Source organism: Carassius gibelio, chromosome A14 (genome assembly GCF_023724105.1).
Source record: "Carassius gibelio isolate Cgi1373 ecotype wild population from Czech Republic chromosome A14, carGib1.2-hapl.c, whole genome shotgun sequence".
Classification (NCBI taxonomy): domain Eukaryota; kingdom Metazoa; phylum Chordata; class Actinopteri; order Cypriniformes; family Cyprinidae; genus Carassius; species Carassius gibelio.
This window is the reverse complement of record NC_068384.1, coordinates 22640060-22659142: the sequence shown is the minus strand read 5'-3', so window position 1 is coordinate 22659142 and position 19083 is coordinate 22640060. Positions and strand designations below refer to the sequence as shown.

The window sequence follows — 19083 nt, the reverse complement described above, 5'->3', positions numbered from 1 at the left end:
TCTCGAAAGTAGCGGGGCCTGATGTTCATCTTGTTGGATTAAAACCTGCCGTGGATATGCTTCAGGATTTTACACAATGAAACGGAGTGACTTTGACACATGAGCTTCCCTTGCTTACGGACGTCGCAAGCTTTCCATGCTCGGACATTCCAACGCATGTGGAGACGCTGCAGCTACAGGAAGAGGTTTTGAAACCATTACTGTTTTGCCTAGCATTTCGCAGTGTGTGGTACACACAATTCATCATGGATAGACCATTCAGTTTAGAAAATACCCGCCTCCTTTCCATGGAATTAATCCCATGTTTGTGAATTGAAAGGAAATCACAATACTGCTTCAAGATAAGTCATCTCTGCTGATAAAGGAGCTATAGAAGGTTTTTACAGCCGCTATATTTTTGTACCAAAAAAAAGTGGCGGTTTACGACCAATATTGGATTTACGCCGATGTTACCTGTTAATCCAACCAAACAATTGGTTTGTCACGTTTAATCTAAAGGATACATATTTTCATATTCAGATCAACAAGAGACACAGGAAGTTCCTCAAGTTCGCTTTAGAGGGCGAAGCGTATCAATTCTGCGCTCTTCCTTTGGCTGGGCTCACTTCACATGTGCCCTTTTCAGTGGTGGACAAAAAGCCAAAGGATTTCACCCCAATGTTTCCCACATTGAACAATTTCGGTGACATGGAGGATATCAACCATATTCCTTCGGACTGTAGTTTGGTTGGGGATTTGTTTTTGCTGCGACACTGTCACAACGGAGAGACGTCATTGACGTGTTGGGGAGCTGTTTGTCAAGGACGTCCAGCTCAAGGAGTATGGATGGAGACACAACGTTGCTGGCATATGAATTGCTGGCAGTTCCTAGCTCTCCAATATATTTTTCGAAACGGCTAATTGGCCGTTATGTGTTAATCAGGTCAGACAACATAGCGGTTGTGTCATATCTGAATCATCGATGAGAATTACGCTCTCACCCCCCGTGCAGGCTATCAAGGAATATTCTTCTTTGGACAAAGAACAGATTTCTGTCAATCCGGGAGGTTCATGTCCCAGGGCACTTCAACATGTTGAGCCGTATATGGCGAGTGTTTGGAGAAGCGGAAGTGGACTTATTCGTGTCGAGCATGAGTACGCATTGCCCACTATGGTTCTCCCTATGCCCTCCATCACCCCTGGGCTTGGACGTGCTACCACACCATTGGCCCAGGAACAGTTTATATGCTTTTCCTCCGATTCGACTAATTCCAGCGGTGCTATCCAGAATGGGGCTGGACAGAGTGGAGCAGCTGTTGTTGGTGGCTCCGTGGTGGCCCACACAGCTGTGGATCTGGTCAATCTGCTAGTGGGCTAACCGTGGGAGATTCCTCCTCAGACAGGACTTACTATTGCAAGCACGAGGGATGATTCGGCACCCAGGGCCAGACCTATGTAAGCTGTGGGCTTGGCCTCTGAGTGGGGTGAGGTAATATGTCCCGGTCTCTCAGTTGTAAACTACCAAATATATAATGAATTCTAGGGGAGCTTCTACGAGACGCTTATATTCCTTCAAATGTATTGCCTGGTGTGGAATTCTTAACATGGTTACAGTTTACTGCCCTGTGGCTTCAGTACTGGAGTTTCTTCAAGACCGTTTTTCAGATGGAGTAACACCAGCCACTCTTAATGTGTATGTGCTTTTTTATATCTATATGTGGTTTCAGCTAAACACGTATATATAGATAGTACTTCAGTGGGCCGTCATCCTCTGGTCTCACGCTTTATGCAGGCTTTGCGACAGCTTTGGCTTTTCTGCCCTGTGTGAGTTCCATTGTGGAACTCCTTCCATTCCTCTTTTGGCTTTATCCTCCCTCAAGAGAGCTGGGGATTTACAGGCACTTTCCGTTTTGCCCTCGTACGTGGACTTTGCACCAGGATTTGTGAAAGTTTTGCTGCGACCAAGGCCTAATTATGTCCCTTAAGGTTGCCTCGAACCCTTTTCGCTTCCAGCAAGGAGTCTTGGAGGCTTTCGTCCCTGCAGAGGCGGGGCTAGGAGATCCAAGTCTTGTCCTGTTAGAGCGCTGGAGATTTATGTTGATCATACAGCTCCATGGGGTGAGTCCGACCAGATGTTCATCTGTTTTGGACTTAACCGCAGCATCGAATTGACCTATGAAAGGGATTATCTCGGTTACGTTTGTAACCACAGTTCAGACAGGAACCACTTTGGCAAGTTTACTTAAGTTTATTGAACACAATTTATCTTTGGCAGTATGGTCCCTTATGGGGGTTCTTGCTCCCAGAATAATTGAACATACAAGAGTTTTAACATTAACCCCCCGGAACCATGAGTTTAGAAATACATGACAATTAAGACTATTAGTATTGTCTTTAAAGCACCCATAGATAATCATGTACATGTGGCAGTGGTACGTCTATCCTGTAGCCTGGTTATGAAGATGGTTGACTCTCAGCAGTGAGGTCCATACCAGCTAAGATTTTGGAAGCCTTAGTGATCTGAAACAAAGACGACAGCCAGAAGGTGCGCAGTAATGTGCTCATGCATATAATGGGGAGGGAGGGAGGGTTGAGAGTCGTTGAGCATACTTACCGAGCAGTGGTGCCATGTATATATATGTCCCGTGTCTAATAGGAGAGATGTGGTGATTGGAGCGATTTGACAGCTGACCGCATCAGCTGGTCACAGCCTTGCCTCCGTGGCCTGACTGAACTAACGCTGCGCTCGATTTCCCTGAATAGGGAACGAGATGCTGTGGTCCCGGCCGTTCAGTACCTTGATATACATTCCTTAGTTTATGAAATCTAAGCATGCAGGTATACTGTGTACACATGTGTAGGGTGGTGCAAACAGGGGGCAAGGAAGTCGACCGGAAGTTGACGTCATGTGGGGGCTGCCATCTTGTAGCAGAACTTCACTTGCGTTAGCATTCCCATTGACTCCCATTCATTTTGGCGTCACTTTGACAGTGAATAACTTTACATCTGAGGCATTTAAAGACTACGTTTGTCCCTTATTTATTTCTAAAGATACACGACAATGTATAAAGGGCTCCATTACCTTCTATGTTACATTATGGCCCCGTATAAACAGTTTTTGTAAAAAATAGGCTAACGATTGCGTCACAACCACTCGACTCTCTGTCTCATTACCGTACAGACAGGAGGAGAAGCTCGCAGGCAATTAACTTAATATGGCGTACTGGCGTTACATTTTAAAATACTATACAAAATAATTAATCAACGCAGCATTTTGTTTCCTATTCAGGGAACTGTGGTTACATTCGTAACCGAGATGATTCATATAGTAACAAATCACTGGTGTGTGTTTGATGATTAGAGATGCACAACTCTGCTAGGACTTTATGGGTAATATTTCCATTGGTGAAGCTGCTCAAAAACAGACAATATTGCGTCTAAAATGTAACAACATTAACTTATTGTTTACTGAACTGTAAAAAAAAATAGCATTTGCAATCGTGGAGAAATTCAGGGAACAAAAATCTGCTCTCATGCTCGTGTTGTGTGATAGCCACCCCCCACACCCACCCCCCTGTATCGTATTGGCCTGACTAACCAAACTTTACATACAGAAAACAAGTCCTACAGTTTAGTAAAACAACAGTATACAGAAACGTTATTGCTATTAGATGATTTGTTAAATGCATTCAATTGATTGCACTTTAAATAAAACCGATTTGTTTGTAGTTTTGGTTGCATTTACACCATTCTGACCAGCAGCATGTGGCGTTCTGAGCTCTTTTGTGAAGCAATTGGTTCAGTTGATTCAACATTTTGAAAGGCTGCTTCTCCTTTCTCTTCCTGCAGCCGGATCCTAGATGTGCTGACGTATATACCTGCTTAAATATAATCCTAATCCGTGCATTTCATGCTTCAAGTTGTCATAAAAACGAGTAGACCCAATCTTGTGTTAACTTAGTGTTATTTATTTGTTAGTACTGGACCCGTCCAAGGCAGTCTGATATGACATATGCTGTAGAAAATGACCCGTGGGATCCAACAGTTGATTTTTTTCATTTCCACAGGCACTATGTGGCATGTGTGAGGAACAGAAGAGGTGGAAGCTGCCCTGCGTTTACAGTCTCATCTGATCTGTGTCCTCCTCCTCTGATGCAGAGGACTCTCTCTGGATGGTGGCCATCTCTATGCCAGACTCGCTGTGGTTCTCCAGGCCCAGGTCCCAGTCTTCATTCACTCTCTGAGGTAGACTGGCTAACAGCTCCTGGTAACAGACAAACACCGATTACAATCTGATTTCTTCCACCGCTTGACTAAGAGTTTAATCCATTTATGTTTCCTCACCCGCTGTTTCTTTCTGTCTTTGTTTTTCACAGCGATCAGCAGGCTTTTGGTGAAGCTCTTCAGCTTCAAGAACTTCTGTTTCTGACTCTGCAGCTCATTCTCAAGGAACTGCACTTCTTCATTCTGAGGGAACAAATCACCCATTTTTTTAACAATCAAAAAAAACATATTATATTAAGTCAAATGATATGTGTAGTTCTGTATGAAGTATAGTTCATGATTAAAGAGGCTGTGAGCACACAGTGTTATCTCTAATGTGCAGAATAGATGATGATAAGATCGCTTTAAATAATATATCACCTTCACTGCTTCAAATCATTCAGAATTCAGATTTGTTTTCTGCGTAGGCAGTCAGCAGTGCAACCAATAAAATCCATGTAATCTGCAGTTTGAGCTTAGCTGGTTTGGAAACATGACAGCTGCTCCAATGAGACCCTAGCAGTCTCTGAATTTGATTAACTGTGATAATCTTGGCCTAGTCTGATGCTGTCCATACCAACAAAGTTTGAATCTTCACATGCAGGAAACCGCTGTCTGCATTGTGGTCGAATCCTATATTACCTCTAGAAAAGGATTCTCTGTCTCTGAGATAGCACACTTTTCTTGAGGTTCAGTCTCAAAACCAAGGACCCTCTGTGGGCAAGAATCACATCTAGATGTCAAGCGTCAAGCTCTTCTAACCAGGCTTGCATCAGCCAGACGACAATATAATTCAGTACACGGAGGCCCTGGACTCACAAAGAAGCCAGTGTGTAAAGGTGTGCGGTGATAAGGCAAGACCGAAAGGAAGAACTCAATATTGGTATGCATTAACCCTGAAAGCAAACATGAAATGCTTTCTGTGTTGGAAGAACATAATCTCAATGTGAAACTATGCGTCCTTTAGATTTTCCAAACCAATCCTAAAATTGGAATTGTGACATGATGGGTTTGAACCTTTTGCATCTTAAACCTGTATATCCTTAGAGCACATTCAGGGATGAAGATGAAGATGTAATACTGGAAGCAGTACAAGTACACATTCAAAGTGTGGGTGACGAGGCAAACTGTAACCCTTTTTAATGGTGTTCAAGACCCACAGCAATGCACTTGGCTGTAGTTGCCACACTACCAAATGACCTGAAATAGTAATTTTATTTATATTTGAGGGAGGATCAGGCTGTTTGGTTCACTGGCAGGGATTGACTGAGAGATCGCTAATGAGTGAAGATGGCACAGAAAAAATACTGGGGATTCTACTTCCCAAAAAGCACCAGAGGCGGAGGAGTAACCTCAGAGTCAGTTCCTTATCTTTGACGCCTTGCTACTCACTCATACAAACAATGCACATCCCATGCAAGTCGTCCCTGTTATAAAGATTAGAAAAAGCATCCCACACCTTAATGCCAAAGTCATATCGCGAAGGTTATTTATTTATATAAACAAAAATACCTAGGCACTGCAGTTATCAGAGTGAAATGGGTAATGTGTATGAGTGCAGCCCATGACAAGCAGAGCTTCACTCTGAAACATGCATATCTGCAGGCAAACCGCCACAATAATAGCAGTTTAATATTTAAATTTGAGCAGAGATGCAGAGGGGAAATGACTGTCTTAAAGAGTTTAGATGGCATTTTCATCTTGCCTCTGTTTAATGCATTTAGCATTTACAGTGGTGATCAAGGAAACAATGCATTACTGCTGTTCCTTAAGCGCCACCTGCTGTCAGAGAGGGAATTTGCATTTTCATTCAGCCCATCTGCTGTTTGGTGCGTCTTATGTAGCCTAATTTCACCCAGTTAAATTCAGACCATTCTGTTTTTGCTTCAGGTTTTGAAATTATACCCTCTAATTAAGATCAAAATATAGTAAATATTATATATAAAGTATATATTATAAAGTAACTTAACATCTTCTTCATGGACTGGATATTTTCATTCTTTCTTGTCTTTTGTTTAAAATTAAATTACATTAAAAGAAAAAAATATATATATATATTATTAGATTCTGCCATGAAAAGAACAATGCTACATCAACTGACTTCACGATGGCCAATGAGACTGACATGTTTTCACAATTGCTTCATAGGAGCCTAATCAACCACTTGGCAAATTAACTACAAGTGGGTTGAACAGTCTTCTGGGCCTCGTCGCATGAAAACATTTAAGTGGTTTAACTCAAGGGAATCCCTGAAAGTACTTATTTTAGATCACTGCAACAATAATAATCTTAACCATGACCTATACCAAAGTATTTATAATAAACATTTTACAGATAATGTCTTGCAAAACATGGCAAACGAGAAGTGGTGCCTATAGTTACAAAATCTCTCACAACAATCAGAAGTTCAAAGCATCACAGGTCTTTGACTTTTAAACACGTTTATCATTTACTACAACTACACAGATGTACTAGAGTTAAAAAGGTGTTTAAATAAGCTGTAATAGCAGCTAATAACTTCAGAATCTAAGAAATAGTTCCACCAAATATTCTGTCATCATTTACTCACTCACCCTTGTGTCGTTTGGGACCAGTATGAAGCCTTTATTTGGGGACAGCGAAGGATTCAGAGGTGTAATAATTCTTGTTCCTGTCCTTGCAGTTCCAATCCAAACCCAAATGACTTTCTTTCTTCTACGGAACACAAAATGTGATAATTGAATGAATATCCAGTTGGATGGATTCATTACAACGACAGCACATTGCAACTCACTTTAAAGCTCAATAAAGCACGAAACTGCACCTTTTACATTTCTGCAATGACAGAAGAAGCATGGAAACAATGTACTGGAGTGTGAAGAAATAAGATGGTTGGGCTGTTCTTCACCAGTCAGAACACCTTTCAAATGAGCAGTGAGCTGCATGGACTTTGTTAGGTGCTTTATTAGGCATTAAAGTGAGTCAATATACCACCATGTTTTGCAGAAGATAATAAGTCATTTAGGTTTGGACTGGAACCTCTTTTACCTCTGAATCCATCACTGCCCCAAAACAGTGAGTCAAACAGACAAATTGATTTTCACTTCCACAACAGGAAAAAAAAGTACCAATCTGAATTCATACACTTAAATTTTTGCCATAGATCATTTCCACAATTCACTCAAGTCTGGTATATATAATACAGAGATAAAAATAAACAAAATTTCCAAATTTAGCAACACTTGATATACATGGACTTTCTTAAAACACACACCACACTGAATCAATTTAATAATGAGTTTCTGATGCAAGGGATGCTATAACACCGATCAAAGGAGTTTAAATACCAACACAGCATCCAGAGGAGTAGCTCTGTCAAATTTGTGCTTTTCCCCAAATACAATTACAAAGTGCAAATAACAGAGTGTATAAATAAATATAGAATATGTGTATATACATGAAGCTTTATATAATGCAAGTTCTGAGGTAGGAGATGCAACTCAACTGTATTGGGCTCCAAAGCTGCAAAAGTACACAAACTAAAAAAAAGTGGTTTAACTCAAGTGAATCCCTGAGAGTAATCCCTGGCAGATGTGTACAATTCAACACAGAATCTCTGATTAACATGGAAAGCTGTTTTTATTGTGTGCTTGTGGTACTGCATAACGGTCTGTTAGGACATAAGGGAGATATGAAGGCTATTAAAGGGATAATCTACACAAAAATGAAATGTGATATTCTTCTTTTGTGTTCTGGAAAAGAAGTGCATACAGGTTTTGAAAGAGACTCTTTTGGGGTGAAACATCCCGTTAAGCTGTTAGGAGATGAAGACAGAGACCTGGTTATTAACAGATGAGAGCGTCTGTCCTGGTCTTTGGCTCTCTGCTTACCTTGAACTCTAACAGGTTTTGCATCTGTTCCATCTCTGAGGACAAAATGTCATCATCATCGTCCTCATCTTCTTCTTCGACGATTTCAATCTTCTAGAAGAAAGTTTCATGTTTGAGTTACAGGCAAATACTGGATCAGAGTTCACAGTAAACTCAATAAAGGTTCGTGAATCTGTGCTCATACCACATGTTTAGCAGGAGTGGCGCCATCTGATTCATCGTTCACATCATCATCTTCCTTCAGATATAAATCACTGGCTCCATCTTCAAAATAAGGCAATTACTACACATTAAAATGGCTTGAGCTGATATATGAACAATGTAAATAAAGAAGTGAACAGTGTCATCATCAGCAGTATGAGTATCCTCCCCACCGTCAGACAAACAGAGCGACACCACACCATTGTGTTCGCTGGCCTCTCCGAGCTCCGGAGTCAGACCGTCCTCTTCCAGGATGTGAGGGGAGTGAGGATCGCACTGATTCGGGAACACGACCGGCCCTCCTTTAGGCGGAGGGATCTCAATGCCCATCAAACGGTACTTACGTCTGCGGTTACCAATCCACGTCTGTCGAACAGAGTTTAGAAAGGATTTAAGACTTGATTGATGCCGTCAAAAAAAAAATATATTGTGTGATGATGATGATGATGAACCATTTTTAGTTTACAAAATTTGGTAACTCTTTAGTATAGGGACCAAATCTCACTATTAACTAGTTAGTTAATAACATGCCTATTATAAACCTATTGACTGTTTATTAGTGCTTATAAAGCACATATTCTACATCCCTCAATTTAACAACTACCTGCCTATTAATAACAAGCCAATTAGCAGTTTATTGAGGTAAAAGTCAAAGTTAATGCCATTTACTATGGGTTGTTATTAGCAAGAACTGACTGAAAATTTTCTTACATTTCAAATTGATAAAAAAAAAGTATATATATTTTAGAAATAAATAATAATGTTGAATTTAACCAGTTTTTACTCATTTTGAACTCAAGTCGCTTAAAAACTACACTTAAAAAGAAAATTAAAAAAAAATCATTTGCATAGGATGGACAAATATTTGTGTTGAGATTATATGTTTTCCCTTAAGCTAAATGTTTTACTAAAACAGCAATTAGACAGTCTTACTGAAAACCACTGGGAGTCATCATTTCACATGTGGTGTTATATTTTGTCACATTTTTGTATCAATACTAAAATAACACAAATTATTTTCTCAACAGTGTGACATTCTTTTCATCTAAAGTCAGAAATGTTATCCTTTATTTATTTTATAAGGTGATGAAATCTGCCCGGACTGCAGACCTTGATGATCTCTGAGTCCACTCGGAGCTCGCTGGCGGCCGCTGAGATCTTCTCTCTGCACAGAGAGCCCAGGCTGGTCATGCCTTTATCCCAGTAGCGCTTCAGCGTGAACACGTCTCTGTCGCTGAACTGCGTCCTGTCCTGCAGCTTAACACACACTACACCTTTTATTAAAGCCATCATCAGAAGCTGACAGTACAGTGATCTCTGACGCGCCGGAGAAGAGCAGCAGCACATCTCAGACACTCACCGTTCTCTTCCGTGAGTTACCGTGAAGCCAGGGAGCCGACAGGTTGCTTGTTACCTGAAGAAACACAAGGGAAGAGATGCAGAGGAAACTGCATTCAAATATCACAACTCATAAAAATATCACTAATAACTGCTTTAAAGGGATAGTTCACCCAAAGGATGAAAATTGTGTCATCAAGATATTCTGTATGATTGATTCTCTTTCGATTCTGAGTCTTACACACGCCAATTGAATCTTCAATAAAATAGTCAGCATTCGGATAAGCCTCTGAAAGCCAAACTGTGTGTAATGGTCAAATGTAAAGCTAACCTGGAGACAGGGGGCTCTGGAAGCTGTCTGCGAGAGCAGGTTTAACGGGACGCTGCCGGGGGACGATGTTCTGGTGTGACACCCCTTCTCTCCAGAGACAGCAGGCCGGCTCCTCTCGGTGAGTCCTGGGCTGTCAGTCAAGGAAGAGGAAGCAGCGCTGGAGCTCCGCCCACCGTCCACACTGCCTTTACTGCACTGCATCTGCGCCGCCATGTTGGCCAGCTCCTCTTCTCTGGCGTACTCATCCTCAGCGTCGCCCGTCTCCATCGCGATCGAGAAGACCTCGGCCGCCTCGCCCGGCCTCGTCTTCCTCCCCGCAGGGTCTGGAGGCCGCTGGGACGGCTCGCCTGGAGGGAAAACATGCTGACTCTGAGCCGGGGCTGGCTTCTGGGGGGACGTCTGAGGCCAGGACGGCTGCTGCGTGGCCCAACTGGGAGCGATTCCAGCCGAGTCTCTGGAGGAGAAGGGCTTGAGCGTCTGACTGCACTTGAGCGCACTGGAGCCGGGGATGATGGGAGCTTTCCGATGCATGCCGACTGCAATAGCGCCGCGATACACCGCTGCGTCCGCAGAATCATGAGCGGCAGGCTCCGTCTCTGAGTGAGTGGGAAACGACTTCATCCCTGTCCTGCTGTGAGCAGAAGCATTGAAGCAGTTGGCGTAAATGCCAGTCAGAATCACGTCGCTGAGCGGGGAGGAAGAGGATGGAGAAGAGGAGGATGAGGAGGACGAGGCCTGCGGAGGGAGGAGGTGGGTCACCGGGGGGGCGTGCCGAATGCTCCTCATGGCTGCCATCTCAGCCGTCAGCAGCGAGCCGGCCACAGACGCACAAGAAACATGCTGATGGGACACAGCTGGAGCAGCACCGTTCTGATCGGCCTTAGACGCCAGCTTCCGACGCTTGTTCCCTACCCAGGTCTGAGACAGAAGCAGAGGGACGCACGCCATGAGAGGACGATCCATTCCACCACACAAGAGGACTTTTAAACAATGGCCTGTTTTTCTATACGACTAAGGAATCGTGAAAGTACAAACCATTGAAACACAGGGTTTGCATGACGAACAGATTGAATAGATTCGTTTCTCTTAGCACAAACTTGAAGATAATATAAAAATAAGATTTTTTAACATCTCAAACTCAAGTCAGCGTGCCATGCCAGTGTGATTCTTTACTTAGCCTTTATATCTACACTGAGTAATCGTGTAGTAAGCGGGAGGACTTTAAAACATCCCTTACTAACAGGTTTGCTTCTTTGGACTTGTTTGTTGAACTAGACTAAAAGGAGCTTACCAGGAACTGTTACAAGTGAGGTAATAAAATATTAATAAGCTACTAAAAGTCAAATCAAAACTGTGTTATTAGCCATGTAATATACAGGATAATGTACAGCCAGTCTGCTGTCATCGCTAACAAATGGACATTATCCCTCACTTATCTTCAAAAAGTGTATTCTGTCAGAGTTTAGAAATAAACTAGTTTAAAGATGACCTTTATGATATTAACACAGACTAAAAAGACTCGTTTTAATGTCATAATTCACTGGAAATGTCCCCCAAATCCAAAGTGCTGCCACCGAGGGACTTACACAGAAGAATTCAATACTAATGAAATATGAAGCGTACATTAAACAAGCTGTAAAATGCTTTAATTCTCATTTTTGAAACTGTTTTAGGGTTTTAACCAAAAGACCTCAGTTCACATCTGGCTCATGATCGTTCCTCTTAATGCATCCCTGTTTTTTTGTCTACATGCCACCATCCTAAAAGAGACATACCATCAATAACACAGACACACCACAGAAGTTTAAAAGCTTAAGAAGTTTAAAGTTTCGGTCTGAAACAGTTTAAAGTAAAGCAGATGGATGGATGGATGGATGGATGGGTAGCTCAAGGCATGTGAAATGAAATGCTTCATGAATGAAAGGAGCAGGCTTACTCTGACGACGCTGAAGTCGAGTTTGGTCTCCTGTGCACACTGCAGGATGAGCTGGAAGCAGCTCTTGCTCTGATTGGTCATGCCGTTCTCATAATAGCGCTCCAGGATCCTCTGCTGCTCGGCGGTGAACACAGACCGCAGGTTCATCTGATAGATCAGAAATGAAATAACAGCACTGCACAGTTAGAAACATCTCATTATCATCCGAGGCATGATGCTTTGTTAAAGAGCTTGCATGAATGATCTGGTAAACCACATCTACTATCACAGGCTGTAGTGATGGGTGATGAATGTTATGCTGACATGAGATTCTGCTTGCCCCACCAGCCTCATCTCACCATTAAATCATGACACATGTTGTGTGTCTATACTCTTGAAACAGTGGCTGGGTCTCCATCGAACTCTTCTGATGTGTTTTTGAATGTTTCACCCAGAGCTGAGTGTGTGTGATATCAGCCCTTGTTATGTGAGCTGCTGTACTCACTCCACACACTTTTAATAACTGCTTTCGAACATCAAATATACGAAGCATTCAGTCATTCAGCAATCATGTGACACACAAATAAGACACGCTTCACAACTTAGACTTTATTCACATTTTGAAACACAGAGATGACTCAATTGCATTCACTTATATCACGTCAGACACCACTGAACCCAGAACAGTCCTTCAGGTGCACAGCTGTGAAACTGTACTTCTTTATTAATAATAGAAACCCAATCGGAGTGCTATAGATCTAGCCCTGATCTAACCCTGTTAATGACTTAGAGCCGGTCTGATAATGCACACTCACCGTGTGAATGCTCCTCTTTTCCAGCCATTTTTCCATCCCTCTGATGGGTGCGCTGAGAGACCCCAGGAATCAGCTTCAGATACACTTAATCTCAGCATACAGCAGAAACACTCACTCACTCACACCAGCATCCAGCCATCGTGACACGTTCACCTGCTCTTACGCTGTGTTTGGAGGATGTTAGAAACACACACGCTCTGCTCGCTCCAGGTCAGACTCCACAGAGCTGAAAAACACAGAATGGAAAGGTCGCTCTTTAAAACAATAATTAAATTACTAGCATTATTAGAAGTAGGGGAGTAACAATGCTTTAATGTCAAACTATGATTATAAACTGTATTTATTCTTATTATTTTAATAGGGCTCTGTTTAAATGTGTTAATTTGCTTAGGTCTTATTATTTTAGCTATATTAACATAAAGTCAAAAGTCAAGTCCATTTTAATTATGGAACCGATTTTACAACTGTGTGCTTGCAGTTGTTATACAGTGGCAGTAAATCACAAAGAACAAATGACTGTTAACAAGGTATGAGGAAAAGGAGATAGGGCCCAGTACAGGACCTTGAGGTGTCTCACTGATAATGTGTGTAGACGAATGGTAGCTGTTCACTATTCTAACAGCTCTGTTAAAATACAGAGCTGTTAGAATGTCAATACTGTTTTACTATGTCAATACATAGTAAAAACAGAGAGAGAGAGAGAGAGAGAGAGAGATTCATAGGCTTGGACTTGGTGCAGGACAATGGTGATTCTAAGGCTGAAAATACTGAATTAATCTAGATGAATATGCTCGAACTCTGTCACTGACCATATATATTTAAATTAATGAAGGCCACTTTTTACTGGTAGCTTACCAGGACACACAAATATTCCCCCACGCATTATTACACGTCATATTCAACATTACATACAGTAGTTTAATGTAGTTCGACTACTGACACTAAAACTCTGTAAACTTGATTTTTTTTTTCTCTCACAGTAATTTTCATTTTGGGTGAATTGTTCACAAAAAAGATTTTGCCACTTATCCACAACACATATTTTTGTTTTTTTTTTGTATTGTAATCTATTCAAACCTTTATCCATTACTAGACATGACTGAGCTCTGACTCAAAAAGCACTGAGAAAAATAAAAACGAATTATTTGTGTCTGATATATTAAAAGTTTTCCACAAAAAGGTTTAACATTTGCTTATTTAAAAAATAATAATAATAATAATAAAGAAAAAAAACATTAAATCACTGGTCATAATCCCTGCCATATTTACTACAGCTGATGTTGTTGTTATAATAAATGTTGGTATGGTCATTCACAGATGACAGAAACATGACAGATTCTGTGAGAAACCGAGCCTCTCATCACAACATGTAGTGAAAGTACATTTCGTCAGTCTGCTGTAATTCCATGAATAGAGTTTGTTGTTTGTTGTAGCGGTGCTGCTGATGCGGTTTAGCCGCGCTGCTAGTCTCCATCCCGCGCCATTACTGACACAAACACGGGCTCGACCATCAGCTGCTCGGACCCATCGGGGCACAGATGAATGTGCAGAAATACGTGCTCGTTCTCGATTACACACTCTGCGCTCGGGCATGAAATCATAATAATAGAGATATCTCGAGCAGCTAAACCCTCATCGAGGGATACAACGCTGTCCGTTGCGGTTACAAACTCAATAAAAGGCGTCACGAAGCTGAAGTGAAGCAGTAAACAAAAGGAGAGGATTCCTGAGGCGACGAGAAAGGCCCGCGAGCCAAAGCCACCGCGCGAAACTTTTATTATTATCATTATTATTAACGTTATTATTATGTTATAAGCGATGCTGGTCTAAATGTGTGGCATTAGCCGTTCGTATAATACTACTGAGGAGATGAAACGGGAGAGATACCTTTGGTAGAGTAGAGAAATCAACGAACCCCTCAAATTCAGCAGATTTCTTTACCAATCCCCTCACTAGACAATGAAATCAAAACGTCCGATCATCAATTCTAATCATGATCGTGACGTCAGGGCTGACACGGGCCAATGGAGGCGCAGAATCATCACCGTGACACACTCGGCCCCGCCCACCGCCGCTGCTGCTGATGATGATCAGAGGAGACGAGGGTAGTGTTATTAATCTTAGCTCTGATGTTGCAATTAATCCTTTTATGCTGTGCATTATGTTCTAACCATGGAATACATACATATATATATATATTTTTTTTTTTCTTCTTCAAATAAGATTTTATTACATGAAATAGCTACAATCATACAAATCAAAACAGATAAAAAAATTATATATATATATGAAGTCTAACTCAGTCTGATCCTCGCTCTCATCACATGTAAGAGATAACTCTGCCCTCTTCCTATTGGCCCATCCGTAAAACGACTGTATTCATTTTCTGAAAAGAAGAAATAATTTTGTTGTTTCTACATAAATACAATAAAAACTTCAAATAAATAAATAAATGAAATCATATTATTGATGCTACTATCTTTAAAAAAAAAAAAAATCCCATTGGGGAAACACATTACTGTAATTCCACAGTGGTACAGCATTGCCACATGAGAACATTGATTACTTTCTTAAGCTATTGTAAAACTATTTTAGACAAAGTTATATTGTACATAAAATGTCAAATCTACTTTACAATAAATAAATAAATAAATCCCCCTTGGTAAAAATGTTTAGAGTAATTTCTGGCGGGTGACATGGGGAAAAGGTATTTGGATGGAGATTCAAATGTCATGTGACTTAAAAACTACACATGATTGGCTTCCTTAAGACCTGCCCTTTTAATTCCTTTTTTCTTTTCTTTTTTTCAGAATAATAAGGGAATGATTAAAAATGTATTCTTTCCATATTATCCATGCCATAGAGAGTCAGAGACAGAATAACTACTTTATTAGGAATTAACTCACAGAATACAGCCCAATATCTTCTGAAACATTATCATTCTAAAATTGAGTGCATTGAGTGGAAATATGCATGGTTGCTGCCTAAAAAATATTGCATAACAAATAAGGTGATTTAAATCCATTTTTTGGATCCTCAGTCTTTGTGTTCATGTGCAGATCGTGACAGTCATCAGCAACAGTCTGACACTTTCAGCATCACAGAAACACTTTGAGACCTTCATATGCATTTTATTAAACAGAGGTTAGTTTCACAAGTTTAGGGTATTAATTGTGAGGCAGTGTTCTAAGAGTGTATTTTACAGTTAATGGGTTACAAAGAAAGTGTTGTGTCTGAAAGATATTGTCACTATAGCCACCAGATGGCAGAAACAAGAGAAGGAGGAAAGAAGAGACAGAATACACACTCATACCTGTGACTAAATCTTTATTTTATTAGCTAGAAAATATGCAAAACCGAGAGTTTAATTTTGTGTAATATTTTTATTTCAGGTAGGTTTGTTTACACAAAAAAATAATTTATTAAAGTTGCTAAGTTATTAAAATTATGTACTTGACTTCCTGACTACCAGAAGAAAAGAAAAGGTTTATTTATTTTATTTATTTAATTTACCAAACCTTACGTAAAAATGATTCTCAACTACGTTATGAAAAGAGAATGATTCGATATAGCATTTGACTTTATGCAACGTGTGTAAAATGGCCATAAACGGAATTATATCTATGCCATGATTTAAAATGTTCTTCTCCAATAAAACTAGGAAATGTTAAAGTTTTCTCTCAGAACAGCTCTGGTAATGTTCATGTTTATGTAGAGACAAACTTTTAGCATCATATAAAAGTGCCACTCATCCTGTGTTCCAACCCTAAAAAATAAAAAGTGTCACAAATGCTGCTTTTTGGGTAAGAGTGACTGCAGCTCAAACACAGTCAGTCCTTGACCAAATTATTAATTTTTTAATTTTGGTGTGAATGAGCACTAAAACACATTTGAGCTTGCATCTGAAATTGGACTAGGCAAGAGTTGAGTGCTTTGCATTGTACACATTTTAATTACACATTTTATCGACATGAAATTTAGATTGACGAACATCTGTACTCCTCTTTTCTGATTTCATCAATTATAAAAAATCAAATTCTTTACATCAGTGCTTTGCTGAATGAGAATCTATACACACTATAATCACACACACACACACACACACACTTTCTCTCACTCAGTCTCACTCTTTCACTCTCACCCACTCACACACACACACACTCACTCACTCACTCACTCACTCACTCACTCACTCACTCACTCACTCACTCTCACTCATTCATTCATTCACTCTCTCTCTCTCTCTCTCACACACACACACACACACTCTCACTTACTCACTCACTCCCTCCCTCACTCTCACTCATTCATTCATTCATTCACTCTCTCACTCTCTCACTCTCACCCACTCACACACACACACACACACACACACTCTCTCACTCACTCACTCACTCACTCACTCACTCACTCACTCACTCACTCTCATTCATTCATTCATTCATTCATTCTCTCTCTCTCTCTCTCTCTCACACACACACACACACACACACACACACGATTGTTTTTGTGTAAAGTGTGTTCATCCCATAGGTGTAATGGTTTTTATAATGTACAAAACTGTATATCGCCCTTCACCAACCCTACACCTAACCCTAACCCTCACAGGAAACTTTGTGCATTTTTACTTTTTTCCAAAAAACTCATTCTGTATGATTTATAAGCGTTTTGAAAAATGGGGACATGGGTTATGTCCTCATAAGTCACCCTCTCCTTGTAATACCTGTGTCATACCCATGACATTATACAGAGTTGTGTCCTGATATGATACAAAAACATGCCCACACACACACACACACTCTCTCTCTCTCTCACACACACACACACACACACACTCTCACTCACTTACTCACTCACTCACACTCTCTCTCTCTCACACACACACACACACACACACACTATGTGATCTGTGGTTTCATACTCACACTGTTTAAACTGAGATCATTCTAAATATTTGTGCTGTTGTCAGAAGTATCTCAGTTCTGTGGAGTTCATCAGAAACAGAACAGACATCTGTTTGCTGACCAGCATCAATTAAGCTTTGAATTTGTTATTAATGTGAATTTGCTGCAGAGACGTCACGTCACTGCCATGAAGTTGGTGCAGAAATATCCCTTGGCTCTTTTCTGCAGGTGCTGTTGATGGGTAAAAGTGGATCAGGAAAGACCAGCATGAGTTCGATCAAATTTGCCAATTACATCGCCAGAGACACTCGCCGCCTCGGAGCCACAAGTATAACTTTGTCAAAAAACACAAATTGTGTCATCTTTTATACTACCACACTTCTTTCCAAACCTGCAAGACACCTCAGTGAAGCCAGGCTCCTGATCTTATGTGTCTTGTTCATGTTTGAATGCAGAGGAGGGCAAGATTTCCCAAATATGTGCTGGTCCTATGCTGATTATTTTGCTCAATGCAAATGAATCCTATTTTGTTGCACAATTTTCTGCATTGGGAATTTTCTTTTTAATGTTTTAAATCATCATTTGGTGCAGTTCTCTTTTTTTTTTATTATGTTTTATACTTCCGTAAGATATAAATAATTTTCCTCCTGTTACCATTGCCTAATGTCTCATTTTCAGATGTTAATATGTCAAAATCTGTTAAGAATCGGTTGAAAGGTTAAATTCTTTTTTTTTTCATCAGTTGATGTGGAGCACTGCCACGTGAGGTTTCTGGGTAATCTGGTGCTAAACCTGTGGGACTGCGGAGGGTGAGTGTCTCCTGGAGCAAGGTGTTTTGTTGGATGGCTTTTGGAGAGACACTTTTGTTTTCTCATCTTTACGTAAATGTGAATGGCACAGACAGGACACATTCATGGAGAACTGCTTCACGAGTCAGAGAGACAACATCTTTCGTAATGTGGAGGTGCTGATCTACCTGTTTGATGTGAAGAGCCGCGAGCTGGAGAAGGATATGCATTACTATCAGTCGTGTCTGGAAGCCATCCTGCAGAACTCCCCTGACGCCAAGATCTTCTGCCTGGTGCACAAGATGGACCTGGTGCAGGAAGACCAGAGAGACCTGGTGAGACACGCCAGGAATATCCATGTTTGAGGTCGGGTTTTTGTTTTTTTTCTTCAAAAAAATCTGCTTGAAAAAAAAGAACGAAAAAAAAAAACATGTCCAGATCACATTTAAACCTGAAAATCAATAGATTGATTGAGAGAAGGAAAAAAAATTAGTTGAACCTGTTTTTTGGATCATTCAATTCATTAAGTTCACCCAAAAATGAAAGTTACCCCATGATTTACTCACCTTCAAGCCATCCTTATTCTGTATGACTTCCTTCTTTCAGCCGAATCCAATCAGAGTTATATTTAAAAATATCCTGACTCTTTTAAGTGTTATAATGGTTTCAAAAAGAAGTCC

At 40.6% G+C, this 19083-nt stretch overlaps 2 protein-coding genes across 6 annotated transcripts; one reads left to right on the top strand and one right to left on the bottom strand.

The window, feature by feature from the left end:
- Positions 1-3926: 3926 nt before the first annotated feature.
- hdx (highly divergent homeobox) lies at positions 3927-14712 on the bottom strand. Of its 5 annotated transcripts, none has more exons than XM_052614119.1 (11): positions 14599-14712; positions 12712-12937; positions 11918-12064; positions 9982-10899; positions 9673-9726; positions 9423-9569; positions 8486-8678; positions 8296-8375; positions 8112-8204; positions 4324-4446; positions 3927-4243 (listed from the first exon to the last, which is right to left on the bottom strand). In XM_052614119.1, exons 2-11 carry the CDS (start codon positions 12745-12747, stop codon positions 4097-4099), a joined length of 1938 nt encoding a protein of 645 aa, XP_052470079.1. In that variant the 5' UTR covers positions 12748-12937; positions 14599-14712; the 3' UTR covers positions 3927-4096. The 5 variants fall into 5 exon arrangements, with proteins under 5 accessions (XP_052470079.1, XP_052470080.1, XP_052470081.1 ...); XM_052614120.1 differs by having other exon boundaries at positions 8112-8201; XM_052614121.1 differs by having other exon boundaries at positions 9423-9563.
- On the top strand, positions 13224-18768 carry LOC128027099 (ras-related GTP-binding protein A-like). The gene is made up of 4 exons (XM_052614408.1): positions 13224-13238; positions 17844-17943; positions 18358-18424; positions 18516-18768. The coding sequence occupies exons 1-4, from the start codon at positions 13224-13226 to the stop codon at positions 18766-18768; spliced, it is 435 nt and encodes a 144-aa protein (XP_052470368.1).
- Positions 18769-19083: the final 315 nt, after the last annotated feature.